Source organism: Lutjanus erythropterus, chromosome 10, assembly GCF_056507025.1.
Source record: "Lutjanus erythropterus isolate fLutEry1 chromosome 10, fLutEry1.hap2, whole genome shotgun sequence".
Taxonomy (NCBI): Eukaryota; Metazoa; Chordata; class Actinopteri; order Lutjaniformes; family Lutjanidae; genus Lutjanus; species Lutjanus erythropterus.
In genome coordinates, this window is record NC_139326.1 from 13,355,611 (window position 1) to 13,380,559 (window position 24,949).

Consider the following 24,949-nt stretch of genomic DNA (forward strand, 5'->3'; position numbering starts at 1 on the left):
TGTAGCCACTGGGTAATTTTAATGATATTACGTAAATTACTGTTTTTTTAATCTACCACTGCTGGCTATAGTTTTATTGCGAGCTGTACTCTCTCTCGACCTGTGGGAACTTATTTTATTGTAGATGGTTTGAATCCTGTAGGTGCAGGACTGATTTAATAGCCCTTTATCTGAAAACCTGGGTCTTTTGGCTATTAGCTCTTTTTCACTCACTAGTTATTCCTGTTTGGATGACTGAAGGACAGTACAGCATTTTTCAGACATTTAAAATTCATCTATCTATTAAACTGCTTTTTGTCATTTAGACATACATGTCTGTTACAAAGTTATATTATGAAGGAAGAAGAATGGTTTTGTTAAACACTGACGGCATCACTGATCAATTTTCAATTATATTTTGCTGTGTAAAAACAGGCCAAGCTAAAAACAAATCTATATCAGTTTAAGTGTACTCTATATTTAATAAATTTTTATCCATTACCTTGCCATCAGCTAGCCTTTTCCCTTGATGGAGCCAGACTGAAAAGACCCCGATTGCTGTAATCTTTTCCATGTAACAACGCTGATCGTTGATCCACAAAGACACATCTGCTCACCTGACTCACTGCTGCCTCAATCTGTTAGTTTGTTTGTGTTACGGTGTGAGAAAACACCAAAGATGTCGTGTAACTCTTTACAAAAACTAAATTTGCAAGTCTCCTGAAAATCTCTTGTGGTGGTCCACAGGGATCTATACTAGGTCCCTTATTATTCTCTGCATTTGAGCTCCCCTGAGGGCATCCACAGGCATAATTTTAAATTTTACTGTTATTTAGTTGTTCTACAGCACATTAATGTGAGGCTAGAAGCCTGCAATGTTAGTGTAATTTTAGTTTCAGACCTGCCAGTAGATGCTAAAGTAGTAGCAGTAGTAGTAACTTAAGAAGTATATGTTTTATTCAACTAAGTCAGTGAGATCAAGCATTTTCTTTGATTGGCAAACCTGGAATAAATCATCTATGCTTTGATCTCTACCAGGTTTGATTAAGTCACTCAGGTCTGAGCAGGAGAAATATCTGCCAAGTTCAGAGAGGCACTGCCTGACTACTAACGTGCTCCCAGACAAGTGGCCATAACACTCCAAATCTTTGCTGCACTTCACTGGCTGCCTGTCAGTTTTGGATTTGATTTAAAGATTTTACTCCTACTTATACTATATCTGTGACTTCTCAAAGTGTCTATCAGTCTGATTGCTGCCTGACATACTCTGGTGGAACCTTGTAATTTTCTTTCCCTGGCCGTGAAGTTTTGGATCTCAAACGAAGTCAAGCAAATTCACTTCTTTTAAATCCTCCTCTAAGGCACATTCTCATCTCCTGACATTCTTTAATGCTTTAATTCAATATTTTTTAACAATCTGTGCCTCTCTCTCCACTCTAAGCCTTAAATTTAAAAGGCTCTGTAACAAGAGTTTCTAATTATTGTTTCAATGGTTGATTAAGTTCAAGTTTCATTTATTAAAATCTAACAGATAGTGATAGAAAACTAATGAGACGAATGAGGGTTGGGGCTGACATGCTCCTTATATGAGGTGCTCATCGTCAAGCAAATAGCCTTTTAGATTGATTAGTGTTGATAGAGAAGGAGGGCTTATTACCAGAACCACCACGGGGTCGTGCAGCGGTCCGTCAGTGTGCAGCGTCTCCACGTCCTCCACGATGATGTAGTGCCACTCCACGCCCAAGTCGATGAAACTTCTGGACTTGACCTCCTCTCCCTTTCCGTTCAGAATGTAATGCCCTGTTGCCTGGTTCTTGATTGCTGTAATCAGGCATTTGTTATGAGCCAGCTGACAAAGTTGAAATGGCTTTACTCTGTCATTTATAAAAGTTCTGAATTAATCACTGAGAAAAAGGCTCAAACTGTGCTCTCAAAGGGGCGATTCAAAGGATCTTTCTAACCCCTGACTCTTTAATTTGAAATTATTATGCCTGAACATTATGATGTCTGATTCATTGTCTGAATCAAACAAAACAAGCTGCCAAACTGCTAATAGAATGAAACTTCTCAGAAGTGAGAGGCTGTGTTTTTCTGCTGCTTTAAATACATCTGATGCATTTAAATGCATCCCATGGGGATAAATGAATTGCTGTAAGGACGTCATGTCTCTGCTGCAGATGATTTCCTCTGGTGCTCAAGTCTCACACTTACGCTTGCATTATTTCAGGAATGAAAAGTAAAGTGTGTTTTTATTTGATGTCTTGCAGGTTGTTTGAAAAGCAAACATGACTTGAATTTGATTTAGTGCAGCCAGAGATGGCATTTTAATTAAATGTATCTGAAATATTCATTTAATTATTTTTGGGTGTTTTGTCATTCGTAGGAAGAAGGAAGAAAAATTAGAATGTAATGTGTAACAAAATACTTTAAGAGCTGGTATTTACGTATTTCAAATGCTTAAAATACAAAACTTAATGTGTCATTTTATTCTGTAACTGAACACAGCCTCCGAGACCAACAGAAGCAAGTTTGACAATACAGACGAATTAGACATAATGTCAAAATGGTTATTTTTGTCACATATTATTGATAATTTTAGTTAAGTTTTGAATGTTTTAAACTAAACTTCTTATGTATTAGTCCCTTAAGTGTAGACCCATATTGAGGCTACTAAATACCTAAAATGTGAAAATATCATATATTTGTATTTTCACATACATTGTCTTTTAATTGATTACATTTTCTCATACCAGAATTTTGTATTTTATTCACACTACACTTGATGAGATTTACAATTTGTACTTTTTGTGGTGTACATCTCTGATTTTAGATAATGGCGGCATTAATCATAATAATTAGGACAGTTAACGGCATCAACATTCAAGTGTTAGCCTGGAGCACCAGAAAATGAATTCATCAAATGGGGCAAATTCCACAAATTCCTTTAAGACCTTTCTGTAACTTTGGTATTTAGACGTCTAGTTGTGAAGTCATGATGAATAAATTTGGATTATTTGCTAGGACAGAGCCGTCAGAAATACTGGTACACTGACAGAAATGCAGAACTAATAGCAGGGAATGTAAGCGAGTTAGAAAAATCTTCACAGGGATCCATCAGAACATGTCATTTCACAGAATAATGACAGTGACAGGAAGGATGGATACAGAGGATTAATTCTGATGCTAAAATCGACGGCTGTTTTTCAAGCATAAGATGTTCAACTTGGCCTCGATGGAAAATCCTTCATCAAAAGCCAGATGTACATTCTAGGTGATTTTTTTTTAATCACTCTTGCTTCTTTCTTAAAAACAGCTTCTGCAGTGGAGAGTTTCTTTTGTTCTTCCAGAGCTGCGGCGTTGGGTCAAAATAAAGGCAATCACGTCGTACAGACGCTTCTCAGTGAATGATGCTTTGTGATGATGGAGGCTATTTCATCTGGCACAGTCCTGTTCTCTTTAAGCCCAGAGAAAATATTCCTGCTGACATTCTAACATTGAGACTGAGCGCTCACTGGGCCTTTCAGCTTTATGATAACAGAACGCTGCTCTATCACAGCTGGCTCGAGAAAGTGAACACATAAAGATGGATGGCTTAACAAAACATTGCACTTTAACATGCGAGGCAGCTATTCATTTTCCACGAACAATCACGATCGTACCTCAACCCTAGTGTTTAACCATGGCAACGAAGCTCTCCTCACCTTCACGTTCATTCAAGTCATTTTTATGCAAATTTCAATGTCTTATTTTAACCCAAACCATGATCTTTTCTCCAAACCATACCAAGCCGGCAGCTGTTTATATCTGTCAGTTGTCTGCTGATGTAAAGCCAAGTGTGTTATCCTGAAAAAACAAAAGCCCACTGCTCCGAAAATACACTCTCTGGAGTTTGAGTTCAGTGAATCTTTGCCTTACTCTCGTCACATATTGCTCAGTTTAACTGTTGTAAACATCTACTCCTTCTAAAAGATTATCGATTTCTTACAAGTCATAAACAGACACTGACTCATTCAGAGAACATCCAGCATTAATCTTACTTCTGTGTAAAGTGACTAGTTGTGAAACGAGCAAACAAAAGACAGTTCATGGGGATTTTAGGATTTTGTACAGTAAATGTACTATAGATTTCTTTAGATTTCCTCTCTGTATTGTTCTGTAGTGAGAGTGTGGACAAAATACATATTTTGTTGTTTAATTTAATGACAGAAAATGGTGTAGCTCAGTGTAGCTTTATCTTAAAGAACCACAATCCTATGTTTTTGAGATTTACTGTGGCAGAACAAATTGCTCCCTTATGATACACATCATATATACATTATAATATACATCATGTAATAAAGGCTTATCATCACCAGCGACAACAGTGGACATTTTGATGTAGATGGCCGAGGATTACTGGACTGATTCCACGAGTTGAAATTCACCCAGTGATACTTCAGAAGTCTTCATTTTAACCTGTATTATAAGGATAGGGAAAAGGCTGGTGGTATTCTATATTTTCCTTAATGTCAAGATATTCACAGTACTAACAAGTATTGCTGGGGCATAAGGCTCCACTGCTCCACATCAATGAGCAACACTTTTGCACTGGTTAACACTGGGATTTTTTAAAGAACCAGTCGGCTTGCAGCTGAGCGCAACAGACAGAGGACGGAAGTCAGAAAGTAATGACAGACATCGAAATACTGTTGGTTAACGTATTTCTGTCACAGCTTTTGAAAACATGAAAAATAAGAATAACACCAGCCTTATCTTTTAAGCTTTTACAAAGTCAGTCTCACAGACCAGTAATCTCTCAGTACAAGTAATGTCATGCTGCAGCTGCGGGGAATGAATCTCCACTGTTTGGTTGTCTGTTGCTACTATTGTTGGGAAACTGCAGTTCAGTGAAACAGCTAAAATTAGTGTGCATCAACTGCTATGACTCAGCTGTTAAAAGAAGCTGTTGAGGCTGTTTCTGGAAGGTCAAGCTTTTTTTAAATAAGTTATTTAGGGAGGATTTGAAAGCCTTCACACAGTGAAAATCTATCTAAGGATGAGGTTATTATCACAATTTTCTTGCATAAAACTGAAACCTAACAGAATTAGCTATGTTGCTGATGGATATTCAGTCCAGTGCAGTAAATTAGGCTATAAATGTGATGATTAGTTCTTCTGAATTGCTTAAAATTGCCCATCTGCACTTTCTTTCACAGGATCGGCATGCACCAATCAAAGTTATAAATTTGCCAGCATAAAAGGACAATAATGCAAAACATTTCTGGCTTCAGTCCCTTTTGCAATTTGCCTCAGCACATGCATACGTAAAATAACTTAAATCAACATGTTATGAACAAACATCCCCCTTTTCATCATATATGACATAAAAATCAGCGTCTCTTCACGACATATCAATACACCCTAGAATTACCTGCTTGAATACCTGTGATTGAGGCTGATTGGAGATTCAGCTGGAAATCTTCCTCCTCTCTGTCACAGCTTATCTACCAGCCACAGCCAGGAGTAGAGAAATTAGAACCGATGACCAATTATTTTGAGTCTCTGATGGCATAATTTTCATCCTATTCAGCAGGGGTCAACACCTTGTAATAAGGCTTTGAAACTCATCACACTGAACCTAAATTTCATTTACTGCAGGTATGAAAAATGGGAGGTGACTGTCACTATACCGTGGCAGCGGGTTAACAAAGGTGGTGACAGAGTGGAGGAACATGCTGCTTCGTCCTCCAGCTTTTCTTTTCTTTTTTTAAATCAGATAATAAACCAGAGCAGGAAATAAAAAGATGATCTGCCTGGCTCAGGGAAAACACACTTTTATTCTATTACTGACATAAGGGATGTTTTTAGTTTCTCTAATCAGTTTCACAACAGTTTCAGTCCCCTGAAGGAAATTCGTTTTATTTAGAGATATAAAATTGGCTTGACTTGATTATGCTTATACTACTTAAATATCTTCTTTGAAAGTATGATTGTCAAATGAATGTGTTGACTGTTAAACCTTCCCTGAACAACAGCTGAAAAAGGTCATCTGTGCAAGACACTTATTATGACCCATAGTTATGTTTCTATATTTGTGTTACATTTCTAGTGGCCACGGTCATGTAATGTACTTATGTTATGTAACGCTGCATTGTGTACATAAGATCTGGGTCTTACTGTACTCTCTAATAGTCTTGCATGTCTTTTTGGGAATCACTGACACTGCCCGTCTGAGGAGTCGGAGAGGGGAGGAGAAATGATGCCGCAAGATCACTGGGATACTGTCTGCTTCACTCCCATCATGAGTGGCACACTGCATGATGAAGCCACCCTGCGGACCCTCACAGACATTCTTAACGACATTTTCTGAAAACTCCAAGTTCACAAGTTCCCTTTGAAGGCAGCATAAGGCCCTGATTCATGCCTTTGTTTCATCCCACTTGATTACTGTAATGTTTTGCTGTCTGGTCTGCCATGTACTGGTACAAAACCGTGTTCATTTTATCAATGAAAACTTTGATGACAAGTATTCTTTGATGTTTGTTAAAAATGATCTCTGTTCGTTATGCCCTGACAAGTAAAGATGAGACTAAGTTTGCTCTGTTTGGGTAGAGAGCCTAAGTTAGATTAAAGTGGTAGAAAGAAAAGACCTGAAGACACACCAGCCCTCAGCGTCTGCCAACATCAATTATGTATGCTGATTAATTCAATGTCATGTATATTTAATTCCCTTGTTAGAATAGCTCAAACTTCTCCACAGAAGTTTAATTTTATTTTTTAGTTGTAATACTTTTAGCTTCTTCACTTTTTTTTTCTCCTCTCTTCTAACCACAACATATCCTAGGACAGGAGTGTCAGATAAATAGGTTAACCGTAACTGCTAATCTCACAGAGAGCTCTTTGAAAAACACACTGCCTCTGGCTGAGAAGATCGATGCTCACCTGTTCCACCTCCTGGTGAATAAATCACGCATTCCTCGGGCCACTCACAGAACAAGAAACAAAAAGATTAGCCGCCCCTTTCACACCTTCAGTCATCTGTCTGACAAAGTTTTTCTAGAGATCCTGCAGTTGTTTGTTTACAGGGGATGAAACACTTTCATCTGCTTTTCTGAACTTTCATTATTTACACCAATACTGGATAAAATGACAACATCATACACATTCGACACAATTTCAAATTAATGTGATTTGTTTTAACTCACATTATCCATTACAACTTTAAAGTTGGACTGTCTTGTCAGCTTGTTTTCTGCTCCCTAGTGGGAAAACAATCAACTAAGGCGGTTTTAACATTATTTTACCAGCCACAGTGCGATCTGATTGGCCAACAGTAGCACCAGTCCCCCTAAGATTCAATACATGGTCAACATCTGCCCTGTATCTACACACAATAACAACAAGTCCTTCAAATTAAACAGCATGATAAATTCTTTGCCATCAAAAGATGATCAGACACTGCTACAGTGAAGGTTTGGTTAGGCAGAAAATCCACGTAACTATGGTTGAGGAGAGATCATGGTTTAGATTAAAATAATAACTTAATTAAGGCATAGAAAACTTTGTTAAACATCTGGAGCAACTGTTCTCATGGTTAAAAGAAACCAATATTTGTTGTTGATACAAAACATGGTCACCTGATTGACGGGGAGTTAGCTATGTGCTTCGTCGTTTCTTCTTTTACACTTCAAGTTGACAAGCTTCTGATGCTTTCAGCTGTCTCTGTTGGTCACATGACCCCCATAGCGATTCATCAAGAGTCAGACTTCGCTGACCCATCCTTCTGATGACTTTATGACTCTATAATACATCGCATCGCTTCCTCATTTTGATCTCAATGGACAGAAGTCATACCTTTAATCACCACTAGTGATCCTTGTCACTTGAATACAAACATATCTGAATATCCGGCATTTGCAAAGACAGCTGTTTTGTCTACTGTATAGATCCTCTGACCTTGTGCCACTTTTCAAAATGTTCTAGACATGATGCTGCAGGGGCTACATTTGAATATGAACATGAAGATATTTCATACTGACTTATTCAACGTTTCCATTATCCTGATCATGAATAATGCTGACTGAATATGCTGGATCATGACTGTGAATTCAACTCACCGCAATGCAAAAAAAAAATCCCTTTTTGCAATAGAGAGATTGATTAATATTGAATGAGCAATATGAAGACTACCTCTTGGAGGTGACAAGGAAAATTATGCATATAGTCTACAATGAAAGATTTTACAGTATATATGGTGCCATTCCTCTTCCAGGGAAACACAAGGAGGATAGTCATGAGCTAATTTTCAGTCATCCTCAGATGTTCACTCATGTGTTTGCGTTAGGAAGTCAGACTTACCAAGAATTTGAGGGGAGGCCTCATGTTCTTGGATGATCACATGTCTAGCTCCAGGAGGAATGAGAAACATCTTAAGGTAACCTTTGTCAAGTTTGTAGCAGCGGCAGCAGCAGAAGCAGAAGAGGGGGGTTAGAAAGAAAGATAAGACAGAGACAGGTAAGTTAAGCAAATACAGAAATAATGTGTTTGTTTGCAGCGGTGGACATAACGCATGTTTCAGAAGTTTTGTTCGCTTTGCTCTACGAAGATGTTTGAGGGAGTTTGAGAAAAAAGAAAAAGTCTACGTCAGCTGTTCTCCTCGCTGTAGAAGCCTGCAGGTAAACATTTCATTGAAACCGGCTGCTCGTTCACATCCATCTGTCGTGTCATCAAAGGGCTCTTGGAAATATAGATGAATTCTTGTACTGCCGTTACACAACTAATGATCGTGAAAGGAAGTCTCTCAAATGAAGTCCCATTTCCCCTCTTTTGTGTTCATATTGATTATGTGCAGACAGGATGTGAATGGAAAAAGCCTTCAGCCACGTTTCAATAAAGCATGAATAACAGGGTTTTCAGACTACAGGGCAGCAAAGTTGCCTTCTGTCAGGGATGTCCACCGCTTACAAACCTACCGTGACTCACCAAGTACATTTCTAGAGTCTTCCGTTTCATTTAAAAACACATTTCGAGCTCCCTTGGGCAAAGAAAAGGCTCCTCTGGTCTTCCCTTGAAAATGAAATGAATTAGTTAGTTAGTCTCGCAGTGTTTCCTCTTCTCTTCATTTTACTCACCGTCATCATCACCTACAGTAGAGGCACATTTAATTAGCATAGCAGCGACAAGAGGAATTCACCTCAGCAAATTATTTTTGCAGGCAGGGTGACACTTGCCAATCACCAGGAGTGAACTGCAGCCGTGTAATTACTAGCCCCTACTGCCCTCAGTTTTGACAGGCAGGCCAAACACTCAGGGCCTCCTGATGCAGATGCAGGGGAGAGGTGATTGTGAAACTGGCACGCTGTCCCAGGGTTCACACAAGGTCAAAATAGGTGGCGGCAGTCTATATTTAAGACGTAAACTGCAATCTAACTTTTGGAAAATGGCAAAAGATGCCCTCTCGCTTCTGAGAGAACATCCGCTGATGGCAGCCAATTTCAGAACTGCAAGCCGCTCGATAGAAACTACAATTTGATTACGGAGTTGTTGGTCGGCTGATGGGAAATAGTGCACACAAGCTAAGCTGTCTGAAAATGCTTCGGGTGTGGCTGCCTGAGCTGGAACCAAGCATCAGCATGCCAGTTGAAGTTCAATCAATCAGATTGTAAATGGCCAACAACATCCCAGATTGCCTACAAAGGTCTGCAGGTTTGTTTAATGTGACATTTTTTATCTGCACAAAGACTTTAAAGTTAGTTTGTTAGGCTGTTAAAGCGACTGCTCAGGACACATTCACAATAAAGGACCATACACATCAAAAGTAACTTCTTGCACAGACTTTTAGAGCCTTGACTGGATAATGAAACTTCAACAGTTACAACAGTCGAGTCAGACCTAAATAGGCATTTAATTAGTAACGAGGAACAGGAGAAATAGCAGCTTGTATCACTCATGTCTCTAGGTCTCTACAGTGTTAGGCATCCATCTGCACTACAAGCTGGAGAGAAAATGCTAAAAAAGAGATTGTGAGGGATTCAGTAACACTGGATACTTGCATATTGTGTTTTCCAACAAAGGGGTTTCTTTTTGGGCTCTCTTGCTTAACTGTTTCCCTGTTGAAAAACGTGAGTGGTTAAATGAGAGTGAGATGTTATTAGAAAAAAAGGAGTAATCACAGTTTCAACAAAAGCACATCCTGGAATGGTTTGATGAAGCCGTATTGACATATATTAGAAATAGACAACACGAGAGCTCCCCAAAAGTGAAGCCAAAGCATCTCCATTGCCCGGTGGAGTTGTGTTGTCCATCTTCATTTACAGTCAGTGGTCCGGGGTTCCAGAAAGTCCAAGATGTGTGTGTCAAGACACATTTTTTAAAATCGAAAGCAACCACTTAGTCACACTCAATCAGCTTCGCACTGCACAGTAGGTGACTTCTGTAGGTGACGTCTGGGCCAGTGTTTGTTGTACGTGTGTGTGTGCATGTGTGTGTGCATGTGTGTGTGTGAGCAACCTGTGTAGCTGCGGAGGGGAGATAACCTGAGGGAAGCAGCTTGAATTAAAGAAGTTGGTATAAAGTGAAAGCACAATATGTTAATGAACTTGCAAGAATGATTAGAAAACCAACTAACTATATAAATAAATAAAGAGAAGAGGTGCTTAATTATTTCTCTGCTAATTCATAAGGGTCTTAATCCAAATTAACCCGACTGTTTGACGAAACGGCTGTCAGATACACATGTCGCTCTGCGACTCATTTACTGGCTATGAATGCAAATTCTCCACATGCTCAAATAGAAATGAAATGATCTACAGGAGGTGGATGCAATTTCAACACTTTTGTGCTCTCATGCAAATCAGTATTGACATCTGACTGGGGCTGTTGTTTTCATTTTCAAAAATACTGGCTCACAGATTTTCATCAATACTCCTAGGATCATTGCAAAGACTATAGTATTAGCATCATCCTTTTCCCTATTTCAATTATTCAGTTATTACAGTTATGTTGACAGGCATGTAATTTTAAAAGGTATACTATGTAGAATTTTCCTAAAAATGTATGTAATAATGTATAGATTCATATGAAGATAATCCCTTTAAATAATCTCTTATGAGATGATCACTAGAGGAGTGTGATGGTGGCCGTATCTGCAGAGACCCTGTGCTCTGCCTGTATTTCCTTATTTTATTATATTTTGCTGTTTGGGACATTTCTGGGCTTCAACCTATTTGGCAGTGGTGTGGAGCTCTCAGCAACTGCAAGTTTTCACATCCATAAAATATAGAGAGCAACGGTTACACCTCATTTTTTCATCTCTTTCCTCTGCTCTCTGTCTGTGAGAGCTGCACAAAGAGTTTTACACACAGACACACACAGGCAGAACAGACTGAGAATTGCTGTTTCACTCCCACATGAAATTCAAATATATTTTTTTTGCAGTTGTGAATATCTCTGCAGTTTTTTGTGCACTGCATTGTGGGACAATACTGTCCATCAAACTCATAAATAAAGGTATAGTAGTATGCAAACTTAATCTTTAGCTATGCTAGCAGCAATCAATCAGTCCACCACTTTGGTCCAAACTAAAATATCTCAGAAGCTATTTGATGGACATTCATGGTAATGTAAAGACATTCATGGTAATAGGAAAATTTTATCACGCTAACATGCTAATTGTTAGCCTGTTGGCATGTTGATGTTCACATTTAGTGCAAAGCACCTGCTGTGACTAAGTACAGCCTCACAGAGCTGCTAGTATGACTGTGGACTCCTAGTCTTGTTTGAATGTACATATTGTTGTCTCTGTGATCACACAACCTTCTCAAAATATAAGACCACTTGTTATCAGGTGAGAAAACTTCCATGCTACACTGAGGAGCATGGAACGACTCTATCCACTAACAAAGGCCACAACATATGACCAATACCTCTGAAAGAAATCTAGTAACTGGACCTCGGGTGTTATGGACGTTATTGTCTAACTACTATTTCTAAGGTCAAGGATGATCCCTGAAGCTCAACTCAAAACCTGCAGTTTTGATGTAGCATACAGTAAAGCACTGGAACACAGCAGCGCAAGAGAAATCACATGCAGGCTTCCTCCTTCATTTCAAGCTGCTGCTGCTCTGGCAGAAAACATTAACATTACTGATGCTACCCAGCGAATGTTAAACTGTATATTGTATATTAACTGTATGTTCAACCGTCAATATTAACTGTTTATAGAGTTTCCTGTTTAACTAAAACATACACAGGTGTTGTATGTTTGTTGCAACCACGTCCTACATCCTGCAAAGGCAGAAGAGTGCATTTAACGCAATCATCGTCTCTTCTCATTTTTTTTTTGCAGCTCATTTGCAGCGGTCGGATTGGAAGCTTTCATGGGGTTGTTTTTGTATTTGCTCCCAGCTGTATGAGTCACACTACAGAGTCACCTGCCAGCTCTCTCACTATTTTATTTAGTTAGATGCCTTATTTCCGTCCAGCTGCACCTCAGTGAGCTCAGCGGTTTACCAAACGAATCTGAGCTATAGAATCTGGAGAAAGAATTTGTCCAGCTACTTAAGATCTGTGTTTCAGCACCAGTCACATTGCTTTTTTTAAATCAGGAACATACTGTGTGTATATATACATATATATTATAAGACTGCATGCTCTCATTAAAGTTATGGAGTGGATAAAACCTACTTCACATTTCATTTCCTCAAACATGGACCTTTCAAATCACAAGCCTATACTTCAATCAAGAATTCACCCCAAGGCATTGACTATGCGTCACATGTAGAGGAAATAATGTACGTTCCCTCAAAATTAAAGGGAAGAATGGAGTTATATTAAAGTGGATGTATGGTGGTGAAGTTTCCCTGTAATAATAGAGGCACATAATAAAGCAGCTTAGACTTGATTAGACTTGGATAATATTTCCATTATTGATTTAATCATACCTCGTCGTGACGTAATTTCTGTTGAAACAGGATGCTATTAGACAGTGATGAGTCAGTGTTTAAGGATAAGGCTGGAGCTTGGCTATATTTGTCTTACTGTCAACCAATCCTATTAAAAGATAATAGACCAAAATCAATAATGAATGCATCCCACACATATTGTTTATGTACTCAAAGCCTCATGTAGATCTTATTCCTCAAACAGCTCCACTGCTGTCAAAAGATTATCATACATTGATGCACTGGGTGTTCCTTCATTGTGATTAACATGGACACTTAATTTATTTAATTCAATCCCACATACACTTTCTGGCTGCTGTAAATATTTGATAAAAAAAATATTTATGAGCTTTATGAAGATTTATGTTTGGGGCTGAGTGCCACAGACAGGGTCAGTACTGAGAGGGAGACTTAAGTATTGTTGATTTTGGTCTTTATATTAAAAGGATATAGAATAACACCAGCCTTATCCCTTCAGCGTAAATAATGCATTCAAAGGTGTTCTGACATAGAAGTAAATCTGCACGTTTGTTTATCTCTTTGGACAACAGCATCTTTCTAAATGATTTAATGTAAATGTCCAGTGCAGTATGTATATGTCTAATGAAGGTTAATCATTCATGCATAGTGTATCATAGATTAAAAACATTCATTATTAATAACAATCCGCATCCATGAGAAAACATGCAGGGAAAGAACTGGGAGAAAGTCTGCATGTAAAAAATATGTATTTTTGTGAAACATTCTTCTAAAAGAATTCTGTCTGCAGACATTGTTTTGGTTCAATGTTTTCTTACCGGCTTTCTTTGGCGTTCGGGTGAAGGTTCCTTTAACAGTGCGGCAGTGGGAGTTGTCTCCACCACAAACGCCACATTTGTCCTCAACTTTGCTTGAGCCAATCTCCCTGTCACAGCCAACTTTCTGGAAACCAAGAAAACAACTGATGAGCCGAGCTTCATTTTGGAACTGTAAAATTCACAACATGGTTTTAATGAGAAGGCGACCTGTAGGTGTTTTCACTAAGGCTTCTCAAGCATTTTTTGTGCTGACCGGACACAAACTTGGGTTAGCGCACTGCTTTCGGCATGGGAGGGCAAGAGACACATTCAGTGAATCCCTCTGTCACCTCGACCAAGGAGGTGATGCTCTTGGTTTGGTTTGTTTGTTTTGGCTGAGTGTTGTGTTTGATGGACAGCGAGATATTTAAAAAAACTTGTTGATTTTTAATGAAATTCAATTTTATTGTGGGCCAATAAACAAAGTATTCAGATCCAGTTATAACAGTGCCAAAATAAGGGAGTTTGTACGTGCCAGCATGGAATTCACTCCTTAACTCGCTTACTGTGAGTTTTTTAATTTTCTCACAACTACTCCTACAAAATACATCTCATCTTCTTCAAATCAGGCATTTCACATGGTGAGATATGCCCATCCAAACAATATAACATTGTTCATTTTTAGAGCACTTTTTTGAAATCTGTTATAAAGTGCCTCAAAAAGGCAGCAAAATAAAATAGCACATTACCAAATGCTTTGCCATGGCAAGGGAGACCAGAGAGTGTTGTAACATCGGGTTAGTTATAACACTGTCAGTTTGACCAATCAGAAAAGAAACACAGAGATGTCATCAGCGTGGTGCATTCTCATTTCTCTCATTTGCATTCTCAGTTCACAGTATTGTAGATACAATGGTTTGACCTTCATAACGTAAAGTCATAGTTTAATTTAATACTTTGCATTCATGCTGCCTTCAAGCCCACATCTAAAACACTTAGCTATGTAATGGCTGCCTGAGGTGGAGCTGATTGTAAGAGTTCATTAAAATAATGAAAATTTCTGGCTCATGTGCATGGAACACTTTGCAAACTCAAGCCCATTGCATTGGGTCTTACCTATACTGTATTTTTTGGGCCGATGCCAATAGAAGGGAGTAAAAGTTACCTCTCATTGTTATACCCATCCTCAGCTAGTGTTACAACTCACCCCAGCAGTGGGGTAGGTTGTAAACATCTTTCTATTTGAAATTAACTCACAAAATCTCTGATTGTGTAGTAGATATCCAGGTGAGGTTTATTTGTAGAAGACAAATGTGGGTAGCATGTATCAAAGTTTGAGAGCTCTAGCACAAACAACAACTGAGTTACTGATGCTCAATTAAAAAGTGTTACTATCATCCCCGGTCTCCACTACTAATGTTTGCTGTAAATTGACACTCTGCTTTAATTACTGTAATTTCTGCTGGGAAGTTAGAAATCTTAGGACAAACAGGTAATTATAAATCAAAAACATTCTTATAAAGCCTCTGCTGTTTGACCATGCTGCTTCTAAAACAGTAGTGAGCGACCATTCTGGATTTTATCACAGCACATTCAAAGCTGAACCTGATGCTAATTACGCAGTTTACCAACACCACGCTGTGTAATTTAATAAAATCCTACCAAGCTTTCAAAATTCAGTCAGCCTGCAGCTGCTATCGTTCATCTTTACCTGATACAGCTTTTAATGTGTCAGAATCATTAAGTTTAAACGTTTCCTTACCACACATTCTCCACGCACGCAGATACTGTAGGCATCTTTGTAGGAGCAGCGTGTCCCATCATGCACCAGCTGCTTCATGTATGCCACATCTCCTGTCTCCCTTGACTGGCAGTATAAGTGACATCTCTTGCTGGCTACAAGACAACAGATTTTTAGATTGTTATAGAATTATTAAGCAGAAAATGCAACTTGGAAAATCAAGAATATTATGAATGTCTTTTTAAATTTCATATATTACGAATGTTTTTTTTTTTTGCTTTTTTTTTTACATACTGAAAGTAAAACATATCAGCTATAACTATAGAAAAAAGAACAATGAATCACAGTAATCCTACACCTACGTATGTCAGATTGTACCAGTTTATATTTCTAAACCCATGCATTATTTCTTTCCATTTGGCAACTGCTAGATTGACCTACATTTTTAATGTATTTGTCCAAAAGATTTACAGACTTTTACACTGCTGTTGCTGGAAGGATTATTTATTTTTGTTGGTCATTTAACAGTGGCAATGGATATTAGTAATAAATAATAAACATGGCTGTAAAAGTAAATCTTCAACAGGAGAATGCACTCCCTCTTACTGTACCTCTTGTGAACTGATATGCAACCTATGTTTAGTATTGCACATAAGAAAACCATCTACATATTTAATCAGGTTTTCCCAAGTCAGCTAGTTATATTTTTTAATAGTTAAAGACCTTTTTCACCTGTGCTTTAAAAGAAAGTTTGAAACGGATAAAGACATCTGGCTCAACACTGGAACAGTTGATCTTGATGGGTTTGTTTGTTCATTGACAACTTGTTTGACACTCATACCATGTAAATAAATTACAGTGTCATCTGCATACATTTGGATGTTGGTGTGAGAACATATGGATGGAAGATCAGTGATGATGTAACTAGCATTGGACCTGACTGGTGATTCTGTACTCCGACATACTGGGATCAGTGTTATTCTGTCCACTTCTGTGCACCTGAAGAAAAACTGTAGCCTATGATTAACTGCTTCATCATTGTTGAGGTCAAGAAATAAAGCTCAGACAACACCACCTTTACCCAACAGAGATTTGAGACAGTTGGCTGTCTGTGCAGGGCAACAGAACTAATGGCAGATGATTTTCTCTGCAACCTTTGATGCTGTAGGCAGGATGCTGAAAGGCCTATAATCACAAGGATCTCTACTTTTGAATACTGGAACAACAATAGCCAACTTCCAAACACTTGGAAACATTCCCTGAGAAATTGAGAGGTTAGTAATTTTGATAATAAGATCAGTTAGAGTTGTTTGAGTATAACTGCATCCATAAACCATATACGTCCTTAGTTTAGGATGGTTTAAAGACACGTAATCATTCTCATAACCTCTGATTCAGTGACATTCCTAGTGCTAAAAGACAAGCTCAAGCTCTTTGCAATGGTAGCTACTTCTGCTACTTCAGCTGGATTGAATGTCCTTTACTGATGTCCTATGAGTGTTTTTTTCTCACATTAACCAGCCTGAAAATAACATCCATCAACTGGCCAAATGAACATAAAAAATAAGTGATGTGAGAGACCCTTTGACAGCAGAACATGACCAATACCTTAAGGAAAATTTACCTGAATGCTTCTGCCATTTTAGATGGCCTTAACTGAACTAAAAACTAGAACTTAACTAGTAATTAAAGGGTGTAGTGATTATTAGAGGTACTGTAAAGTCCCCTCAGTCGCTGTACTGCTGTCATGCCTTTAATAGATCCAAATCGCAGAGAAAGGACAGGAAGACAAAGAAAGAAAATAATATTGTAGTCTCAGAATTTCAGTGACAAGGACAACAATGCAGCAATCAATCTAAAATATAAATATTAATGACATTAGAAATAAAATATGAAATCACACTAAACACTTTCTATTGTATTTCACACTTTATTCTCAAACCATATAACACTCTTCAGAAAGCCTTTTTTCCTTTCTTTACTTTTTCCTGCAGTTTCTCAGCAGGTTTTCATACTTCATTTCTACATGACTGACTTTCAAAACCCTGACCAATTTAGTAGCAATAAGTGGCAAACAGCTCCATGGAGGGAAGCCGGACAAAAGCAATGTCTGGTAAAAAACAAAAACAGAAAAAGGATACAGGTTTTATGGCCTTTTCAGAAAGGGCATATTTTGAGCTTGGATGGGTTGAAACTAAACATATTTTTCACAGTGATGGGAGACCAAAGAGAAAGGGAAAGAAGTAAAGCAAGATAATATGCATACCACCAAGTGTGGTCAGTATGTTGAAACTGTCTAAAACTACTGGGAACATCCCTGTTTTGAATATACAATATCTTTCTTCAGTTCTGGCTGTGAGAATCCAGATCTCAGGCTCTCTTCGACTTTCATTGTTCTTTTTTGGCTTAAAAACACACACCAGCTTCACACTGGAACAAAACAATCTGTTTGACATTTGCTGGCTTACCTTCGGGATGCTCATAGGGCAGCCAGTGGTGTCTGGCATTCTGAAACTCAAAGTGAGAGTTGCGGAGCTGGCACTGCTGGGCACGGAAATCTTCAAAGTGCTTGGGGCAGTCGTCAATGTTGCACAGCTGGTACTCGTAGTTTACTCCTGGGCAGTCCTGGCCACCGTTGGATGGCCTGAGGGAGGGACATGGATGAAAATCACTGGAGCTGATCAGACGGTTTGCTTTTCTTTAAAGCCAAACAATCCAAAACAAATTCTGCTCAAAAAGTGATTCTTAAATGCCAAGAAGCTTATATGACAGATTGGGGTTATTGTTATGATTGTTCCCACAGGGTGCAACAATGATTCAGCCTTTTTGAAGCCATCAAGGTGCTGTTTGTTATCGCTTTAATGTGTAATGAATAATACTTGACAACCAGCTTTAAAGGCTGTGCACAATGTTTAAATCTAATCATTATCCTGCTGAGAGGTTCTTTTTCGGAGTTACCACACAATATTTGTTAGAAGGCAAATCCAAGAGACTACATTAAAGGGTAATGCCACTGATTTTACAGGTTAAAGTCTTACTACAGATATTACAAAGTTGTATAAAGCCTTTTGTGGCTCCAGAAGGAGTTACACAAATTCTGATAAATTCCTTCAACAACATCGCATGAGCACATCAGTTGAGCTAAAGACTAGAAGTTTTAGAAGGAAAACAAATTGGGGTGTGGACTATAAGTTAGGTTATCTATTCCTTCCAAAATGACCTGTATGACTGTTCCAAATGTAACTCAAGATCGATAGCAAAGAGTGGAATAAGGGTGAAACAGCTAGCCTGGATTTGTCCAGAGGTAACAATATCCACCTACGAGCACCTCTGAAGCTCATGTTATATCTTGTTTGATTGTTCTGTAGCAAAACCAAAGTGGAAAAAATCCAACTACAACTGAGCCTTGCTAAGTTTGCTCAACTGTCATTGAAGCACAAAGCAAAAGGGCAGAACTTCGGAAAGGTCGATTCGTGGTTTTATGGGGGTTTATGTGTCACAGTATCCCTGGCTGGGAGCAGTTCTGCATCTCTGACTAAACAAAATTTAGTGGGCCCATCAGGCAGATTTTAATGGTTGAACAGAGCCAGGTTATAGGAGATGTTTGCCCCCGTTTGCAGTCTTGTCTGCTAAGCTGACTGGCTGCGAGCTGTAGCTCCTTGTTATACTTGGTTAAAGTTGAGGAAAGACGGTTAAGTTTCAAAAGAAGGGTTAGAGTTACAACTGCATGTTTTCCCATTGGGTTAATAAATGAATAATGAAGAACTTCATATAGCCTGACTGCTGGACTTTGTTATAAAAAAATGGTCTCCAAGATGAAAGTGGTATTAGAGTGTAAAACTCCTTGGTTAAGGTTAGGGACACACCATAGTCATGTAGGAAAACACGGCTGCTGTGGTTTAAAGAAACAACCGTTGATTGTTGACAGTGAGGCGGGATGTAAACTGTGGTCTCCTCTCTCACATGCTTTGTTGAACCCATCATCAAGCACACCCTTCCCCCTGAGGCAGTTTTGATAGTATATAACATCATGCTAATTAGGATAATTACTCATTCAACTGCTTGCTTGTCGAGTATAAACATGAGTCATTTTAACCAATCTCATTTTTTCTGGTGATAACAGCCTCATTAAAATCTATAATATGAATCCCAAATTCAACATTAGGCAGAAATTACTGAAGGTTATTACAAAGACATATACAAAGTAAAATTATCTGCTTTAAATTACAGTCAGCCTCCTCCATTTTTTCATTACTTATCGTCCATGATATGATACAGAATTAAATCATCATATTGCTGCCTTTGCCACTTACGCTGGGTTGTTGCATTGGCGTGTCCGGAAGCGAACTCCAGTCCCACAGGAGCGTGAGCAGGAGCCATATTTGCTCCAGGAGCCCCAGGTACCATCTTGCCTGACTTGGTTAGGGTTTTTCCACATGCAGTGACCTTTGTAGCACCACTACAGAGGATGAGGAGAGAGGAAGAGTAAGCTGAACACAAAGGCATGCTTTCTAGTCTCAGTTAATGATAATACAGGGAGAAAACTGGCCAAATGTATGTGGACAGAAATCTCAATGTGCTTCGGGTCTGAGGCTGTTTTTCTAAGGTTTTAATTTTAATTTTACATAATGCAAAGATATCATAGACAATAATGTCTAATGTAACTGACTGACAGTGTTGGGTGACACTGATGTTCTTGTAGCTGAATGGGAGAGCATACCTGCAGGCAGGTTTTCTGGCCTTTTTGTACAATGTCTTATTAAAGTGTTAACAACCCCTGTGCCTGGGCACTGTTATTGTGTGACCCCTTAAAATGAAATAATAGATGACACTGCATATGTCAAGACAATGTGAGTGGGTCCTGACCCCCGGGCAATGTAGAAGACACACTTACTTTTCCAGGAGCACACTCCGTCCCATCGAGAGGCGGCCCCTTCTTGGTTTTGCAGAAATAAGGGTTGTCAGGGTGACTGCACCACAGCTGTTTACATGGGTCAAATGTGCGAAACTGAAACACAGAAAAGATGAAATCGTATTTGAAGCTAAGTTAGCTGGTGTGCTGTATATTAAAACGTATATAAGTTATGGGCAGCTTCACTCGTCTCTTTCTTTTCATATACGCTGAGGAATTGTGCTCAGTCAAAATGTAGACAGACAGACAGCTGACAACCAGAGCAAATTGTTGTTGAAGGTGTAATGGGCTCCACTATCACTAGAGGTACTAAAGCAGAGTGGATTATGAAGGTTTCCTGTGGGGACAGCCTGTTGTTAACCTCCTCACTAAGGAAGGCGGTCAGATGTGTGGGTTTTTTATTTTTCAGGATTAGAACAGATCATCAGACTGGCTGGAGATAAATCAAAAACGGGCCTTTCAGCTGCCTGCAGCATTCCTACACCAAGAGGCTTTGTGAACAACCTGAGCCTTTGGACCTGTTCCTTTCAAGGAGACGTACCTCTCAAATTGGTCAATCTCCTTCCTTTTTCTGCCTGACTTCATTCTCTCAGTCATGAAGCTCTGTCTCAGGATGCAGTTGTTACTCTCCTACACAGAACCAAGTTGCATGGTTCCGACTCTTAAAATATACGGCAGGAATTTTAACTGCTGAAAATGTATACAGTCACGCATTTTCCCTTGATAATCACCTTACTTATTTTCCTGATTATTGCTTATTTGGCTTTTTCTGTGTGTGTCCTCACGTTCTACTTTCTCTCCTTGTTTTCCTGCTGAACCTGCCACTGCTACATCAAAGACTGAATTTCCCCAGCTGATTCTATCGCTGCAACTGAGCTTTCAACCACAACTTGGCACCCACATTAACATCTGGGCCCCGAAAAGTATGTCTTTTGAAGGGTGCGGAAAGATGATATAATTATCTCGGCAAAATACTGTACATTGTTTTAATGATTTGCATTAAATGAATCCAACTCCACACTTTCTTAAGGGCCCCAGAACTCCAGAGGCCCTCATAAACATGCTGGTTGACTACACAACAATGGTTTGTGGTGATCTGATAAACTTCAGCTTCGTCTGGGAATACGCAGCAACTGACATACCAAGGTCCTTTGGGTACTGCTCTATTAAACCTGGGAACTTTCATTATTCTGAGAATAATATATTCCATGAACAGAGAGGGAAGGAATGGGAGGATGACAGGAGCGCAGCAGTTAATTTTCTCCCCCAGCAGGGGTCCCCTTGCAAGTTAATCCAGCCACGGTTAATGTATGGTTAGAGTTAGGCAAATGAAACGTTAATGAAGAATGATTACGGATAAGGGGTGATACTTTTGTCTCCCCCTTGGGGCAGTGAGAGTGATTACATGAATACAATTAACGTACGCCTACAATTTCCCGCCGTAGACTCTGCCATGTTATAGCACTTATGCATTACTACAGCTGCTCCTCCTTTCAGCTCTGGGAAACCAATCATTACTGGCTGACATGAAACACACTGCAGTCACTACACCAGCAAGGGAATCGCCTCAGATACCAGATTTAAAAATCCCTAGAAACTGCAAAATACATGGGTGTGACAGGCTCAGCGGCACAACATATTTTAGCCACTTAAAAAATGCCCACCTAAAAAAAAAAAGAAATCAGTGTTCGCAGTGTACACTATATTTAGAATATTTTCATGGGTGTTCCTTGCCATCATACGGCTTTTTCTGCCTGGAAACCAATTATCACTATCTTTCAAAACCAACCAGTCTCCTGCTGTTTTAAAAAGATTGCTCTGATTCCCAAAGTCACACAATAACATAAACAAACTGATCAATCAGGGCAGCAGTATATGAGCAACTCATGTTCTGTGAGGTAAAATTATTTGTTTTTGCCAAAGGAGTCCGGTTTACCAAGAAAGAACAATATTTGGCTGTCTGATGGCAAGGCAAAGTGGTAAAAATATTCAAAATATAACTGATACTGATTTTTTGGTAGACCGATTTTTAAGTGCCAAAGATGAGTTTTTCTCGTGACCCTATCCACAGCTTCTGTGTTGGTTCTCCTCTCTGTTTCTCTTAACTAAAGTCGACAGCCATCAACTATAAGTAATACACTGACTACAGATATGTACCTCATACATACACACTTTAAATAATCCTAACTGTCCCTTCAACTCACTTGCACTGTCTACACAAGTCTTCCTTGTGCAAATCTCTACTGTTCCTGGACTCTGGCCATCATCATACAATCTGAATCACTCTGTCATTAGGTATAAATTGATGCCTTACTGGACGTCTCTGAGTGCTCTCTAGATAAACCAGACATTACCAAGACTGGTGGAAATTGTGCACTAGATGCAGACAGACCTTTAATCACATGCATTATTAATGCATTATTAATGATTTAGAATCACTGCTTCTGTCCAGCTCACATATGAAGACTTAACAGAAAGATAGCAACTAAAATATTTAAACATTTGAATCCTGCAGAGATTAATACTCTCTGAACGTGTCTGCCGCAGCCACAGCTCCTTCTCCAATCTCCTTCAGCTGCTCAGATGAGTGGCTCTTTGTTTACAGAGGCACACAAGACAATTAGCTGGACTGAATTGCTTTTTTCTAAACAAACAAAAACCTTTTTTATCTGGTGAACAAAAAAGAATACAACAATCTGTGATAAACGATTGCTGTACAGCGGCCCCCATTACTCTAACTAGAGCTCTGGCTCGCTGTTTTGTTTACATAAGGTGCAAACAGAGGAGTCTGGGAAAATGTTGGTCAAGTCAGGCTAGCTAGGGAGGCTGACCTCAATTGTTCAAAAAAATCGCAGGACACTGCAGGACTATGATTACTCCTCAGTAGCAGAAAAAAAGACTGTGGCACATACTGGTTATGACAATTAAAAAAAATGATAACTTTGTCCTGGTATCCTGCTGGACTTAATTGAGAGCCCCTTTTGAGAGGAAAAGGAGCCCCTCCTTAGTTTGCTTGGTTAGTTTAGCTCAATTCCTGGATGTCTGTGGGATCATGATTATGTTATTTGATCCCACAGACACTCAACATTTGAGCCAGGATAGCCTAATATTGCTGTTTGACATAAGTTCAAACAGTCTCTCCAAAGGCATTTATTAGTTTCTGACTCTGGGAAAGTGGAAGAAATACTTAACTTCATTTAGGCTATTCTATGATCTCCTTTTGATAACTAATGTAAGATTTTTTCATTACCATTCACTGGGCCTCCACTGAGGCACCCCATTTTGAAAACATCTGATTCAGAGTGTGTTACATATGTGACATGAGCATCAGTAAAACCGGTAAACACTACCCTTGACACTGAGCGTTTTGCTTAAAGTTCAAATTCTTTCAACTTTGGCCTTAGTTTTTGCTCACCTTTCAAAGCCCAACCAATAACAACAGCTGTATTTGACTATGTAACCAGGAGTAACACATTAAGCAGGAGAGGGAGAGAATGATGGAGGAAAATAAGAAAGTTCACTCTCAAACTCTACAACACATTAAAAACAGGCCCTGATCTCGCCTGGAAAAGTAACGCCAGCAGTCAGATGTGGCTAAAAGATTTGTGAATAGGCATATCTTTTATGAACTTCGCTAAATCCAATGCTAAAGTTAGCTTAGTTGTTAATGTGCACCAGGCAGACATGATATATAGCGCTCCACTTTGCCTCTGCAAGTCTCTGTGCCCTGCCTCACAGTGAGCCGAGAGCAAATGTCTTATCATTTGAAGGCAGCGTAAATCTTTGCTTGGCCACGGAGGACCAGTGATCAATTATTGCAGGTTTGGGTTTAATCTCACTTTGTCTGAAAGGAACCATCACCTGCTTGTTAAATGTGAAAACAAAGAATCTAACTACAATTCTCAAATATAAAATATGAAGTCATTTAGTCTTGATCAGAGTTTAAATGTCTGTTTTTACCTTAAAACAAGTGAAACAGCTGTCAAAAAGCTGCCATAATTTTTCTCTTGCTTCCGGCATGATAGCTTTTGTTGAGTTTTTCAGGCAGTAACAGTACTTAATTCCACAGGTGAATAGATACAAGGTTCTTAGACTACTTTGGCAAATCCTTCACACACTTAGATTAAAAAAAGAAATTTTAACAGGCTAGACGACAGAAAAGAAACCTCTCCCACATTGCATCTTGCATCCAATCGATGTATCATCTGAATACATTCTGATGAGGGTCTGCAAGGACTGAATCGTTAATTTGATGTGCTGGTTTAGTGAATCACATGTACAAATATTAAGCTTCTCTCTGGTACGCTTGCATAAAAACACTGTCTTTCTTTCTAAACTTTTCAAGATGGATTTTTAAACAAATCTGAGGCAGCGTTTGTGACCACATGAATACATGAGGTCTGCTTTCAGGCACTCATCAAGAGGCACATTCAGAAATTCTTTGAAAGTGCTGGAGATGTCCTCATTCCCAATTCTTCTTCATTCCACATGGACACCATAGTGTTTCGACAACAAACGGACCTCCTCAGAGTTAATTTTACATTCTTTTTTTCTCTCACAAGCCCTTCAGCTGTTGCGCTAAAATAGTGCAAGCAGATCCCTGAAACTCATGTTGGTGATT

At 39.0% G+C, this 24,949-nt stretch overlaps 1 protein-coding gene across 2 annotated transcripts in view; it reads right to left on the minus strand.

Moving 5' to 3' along the window:
* The window catches only part of adamts3 (ADAM metallopeptidase with thrombospondin type 1 motif, 3), a 149,807-nt gene that overhangs the window by 18,584 nt on the left and 106,274 nt on the right, over window positions 1-24,949 (minus strand). The window contains exons 11-18 of one of the 2 annotated variants that reach the window (XM_084728255.1): window positions 20,311-20,424; window positions 19,730-19,875; window positions 17,885-18,060; window positions 15,438-15,571; window positions 13,697-13,820; window positions 8,941-9,024; window positions 8,317-8,397; window positions 1,637-1,800 (exon numbers count right to left, since the gene is read on the minus strand). In XM_084728255.1, the coding sequence (XP_084584381.1) occupies window positions 1,637-1,800; window positions 8,317-8,397; window positions 8,941-9,024; window positions 13,697-13,820; window positions 15,438-15,571; window positions 17,885-18,060; window positions 19,730-19,875; window positions 20,311-20,424 (1,023 nt within the window). The remainder of the gene's footprint in view (window positions 1-1,636; window positions 1,801-8,316; window positions 8,398-8,940; window positions 9,025-13,696; window positions 13,821-15,437; window positions 15,572-17,884; window positions 18,061-19,729; window positions 19,876-20,310; window positions 20,425-24,949) is intronic. The other variant, XM_084728256.1, reaches the window with a different exon arrangement.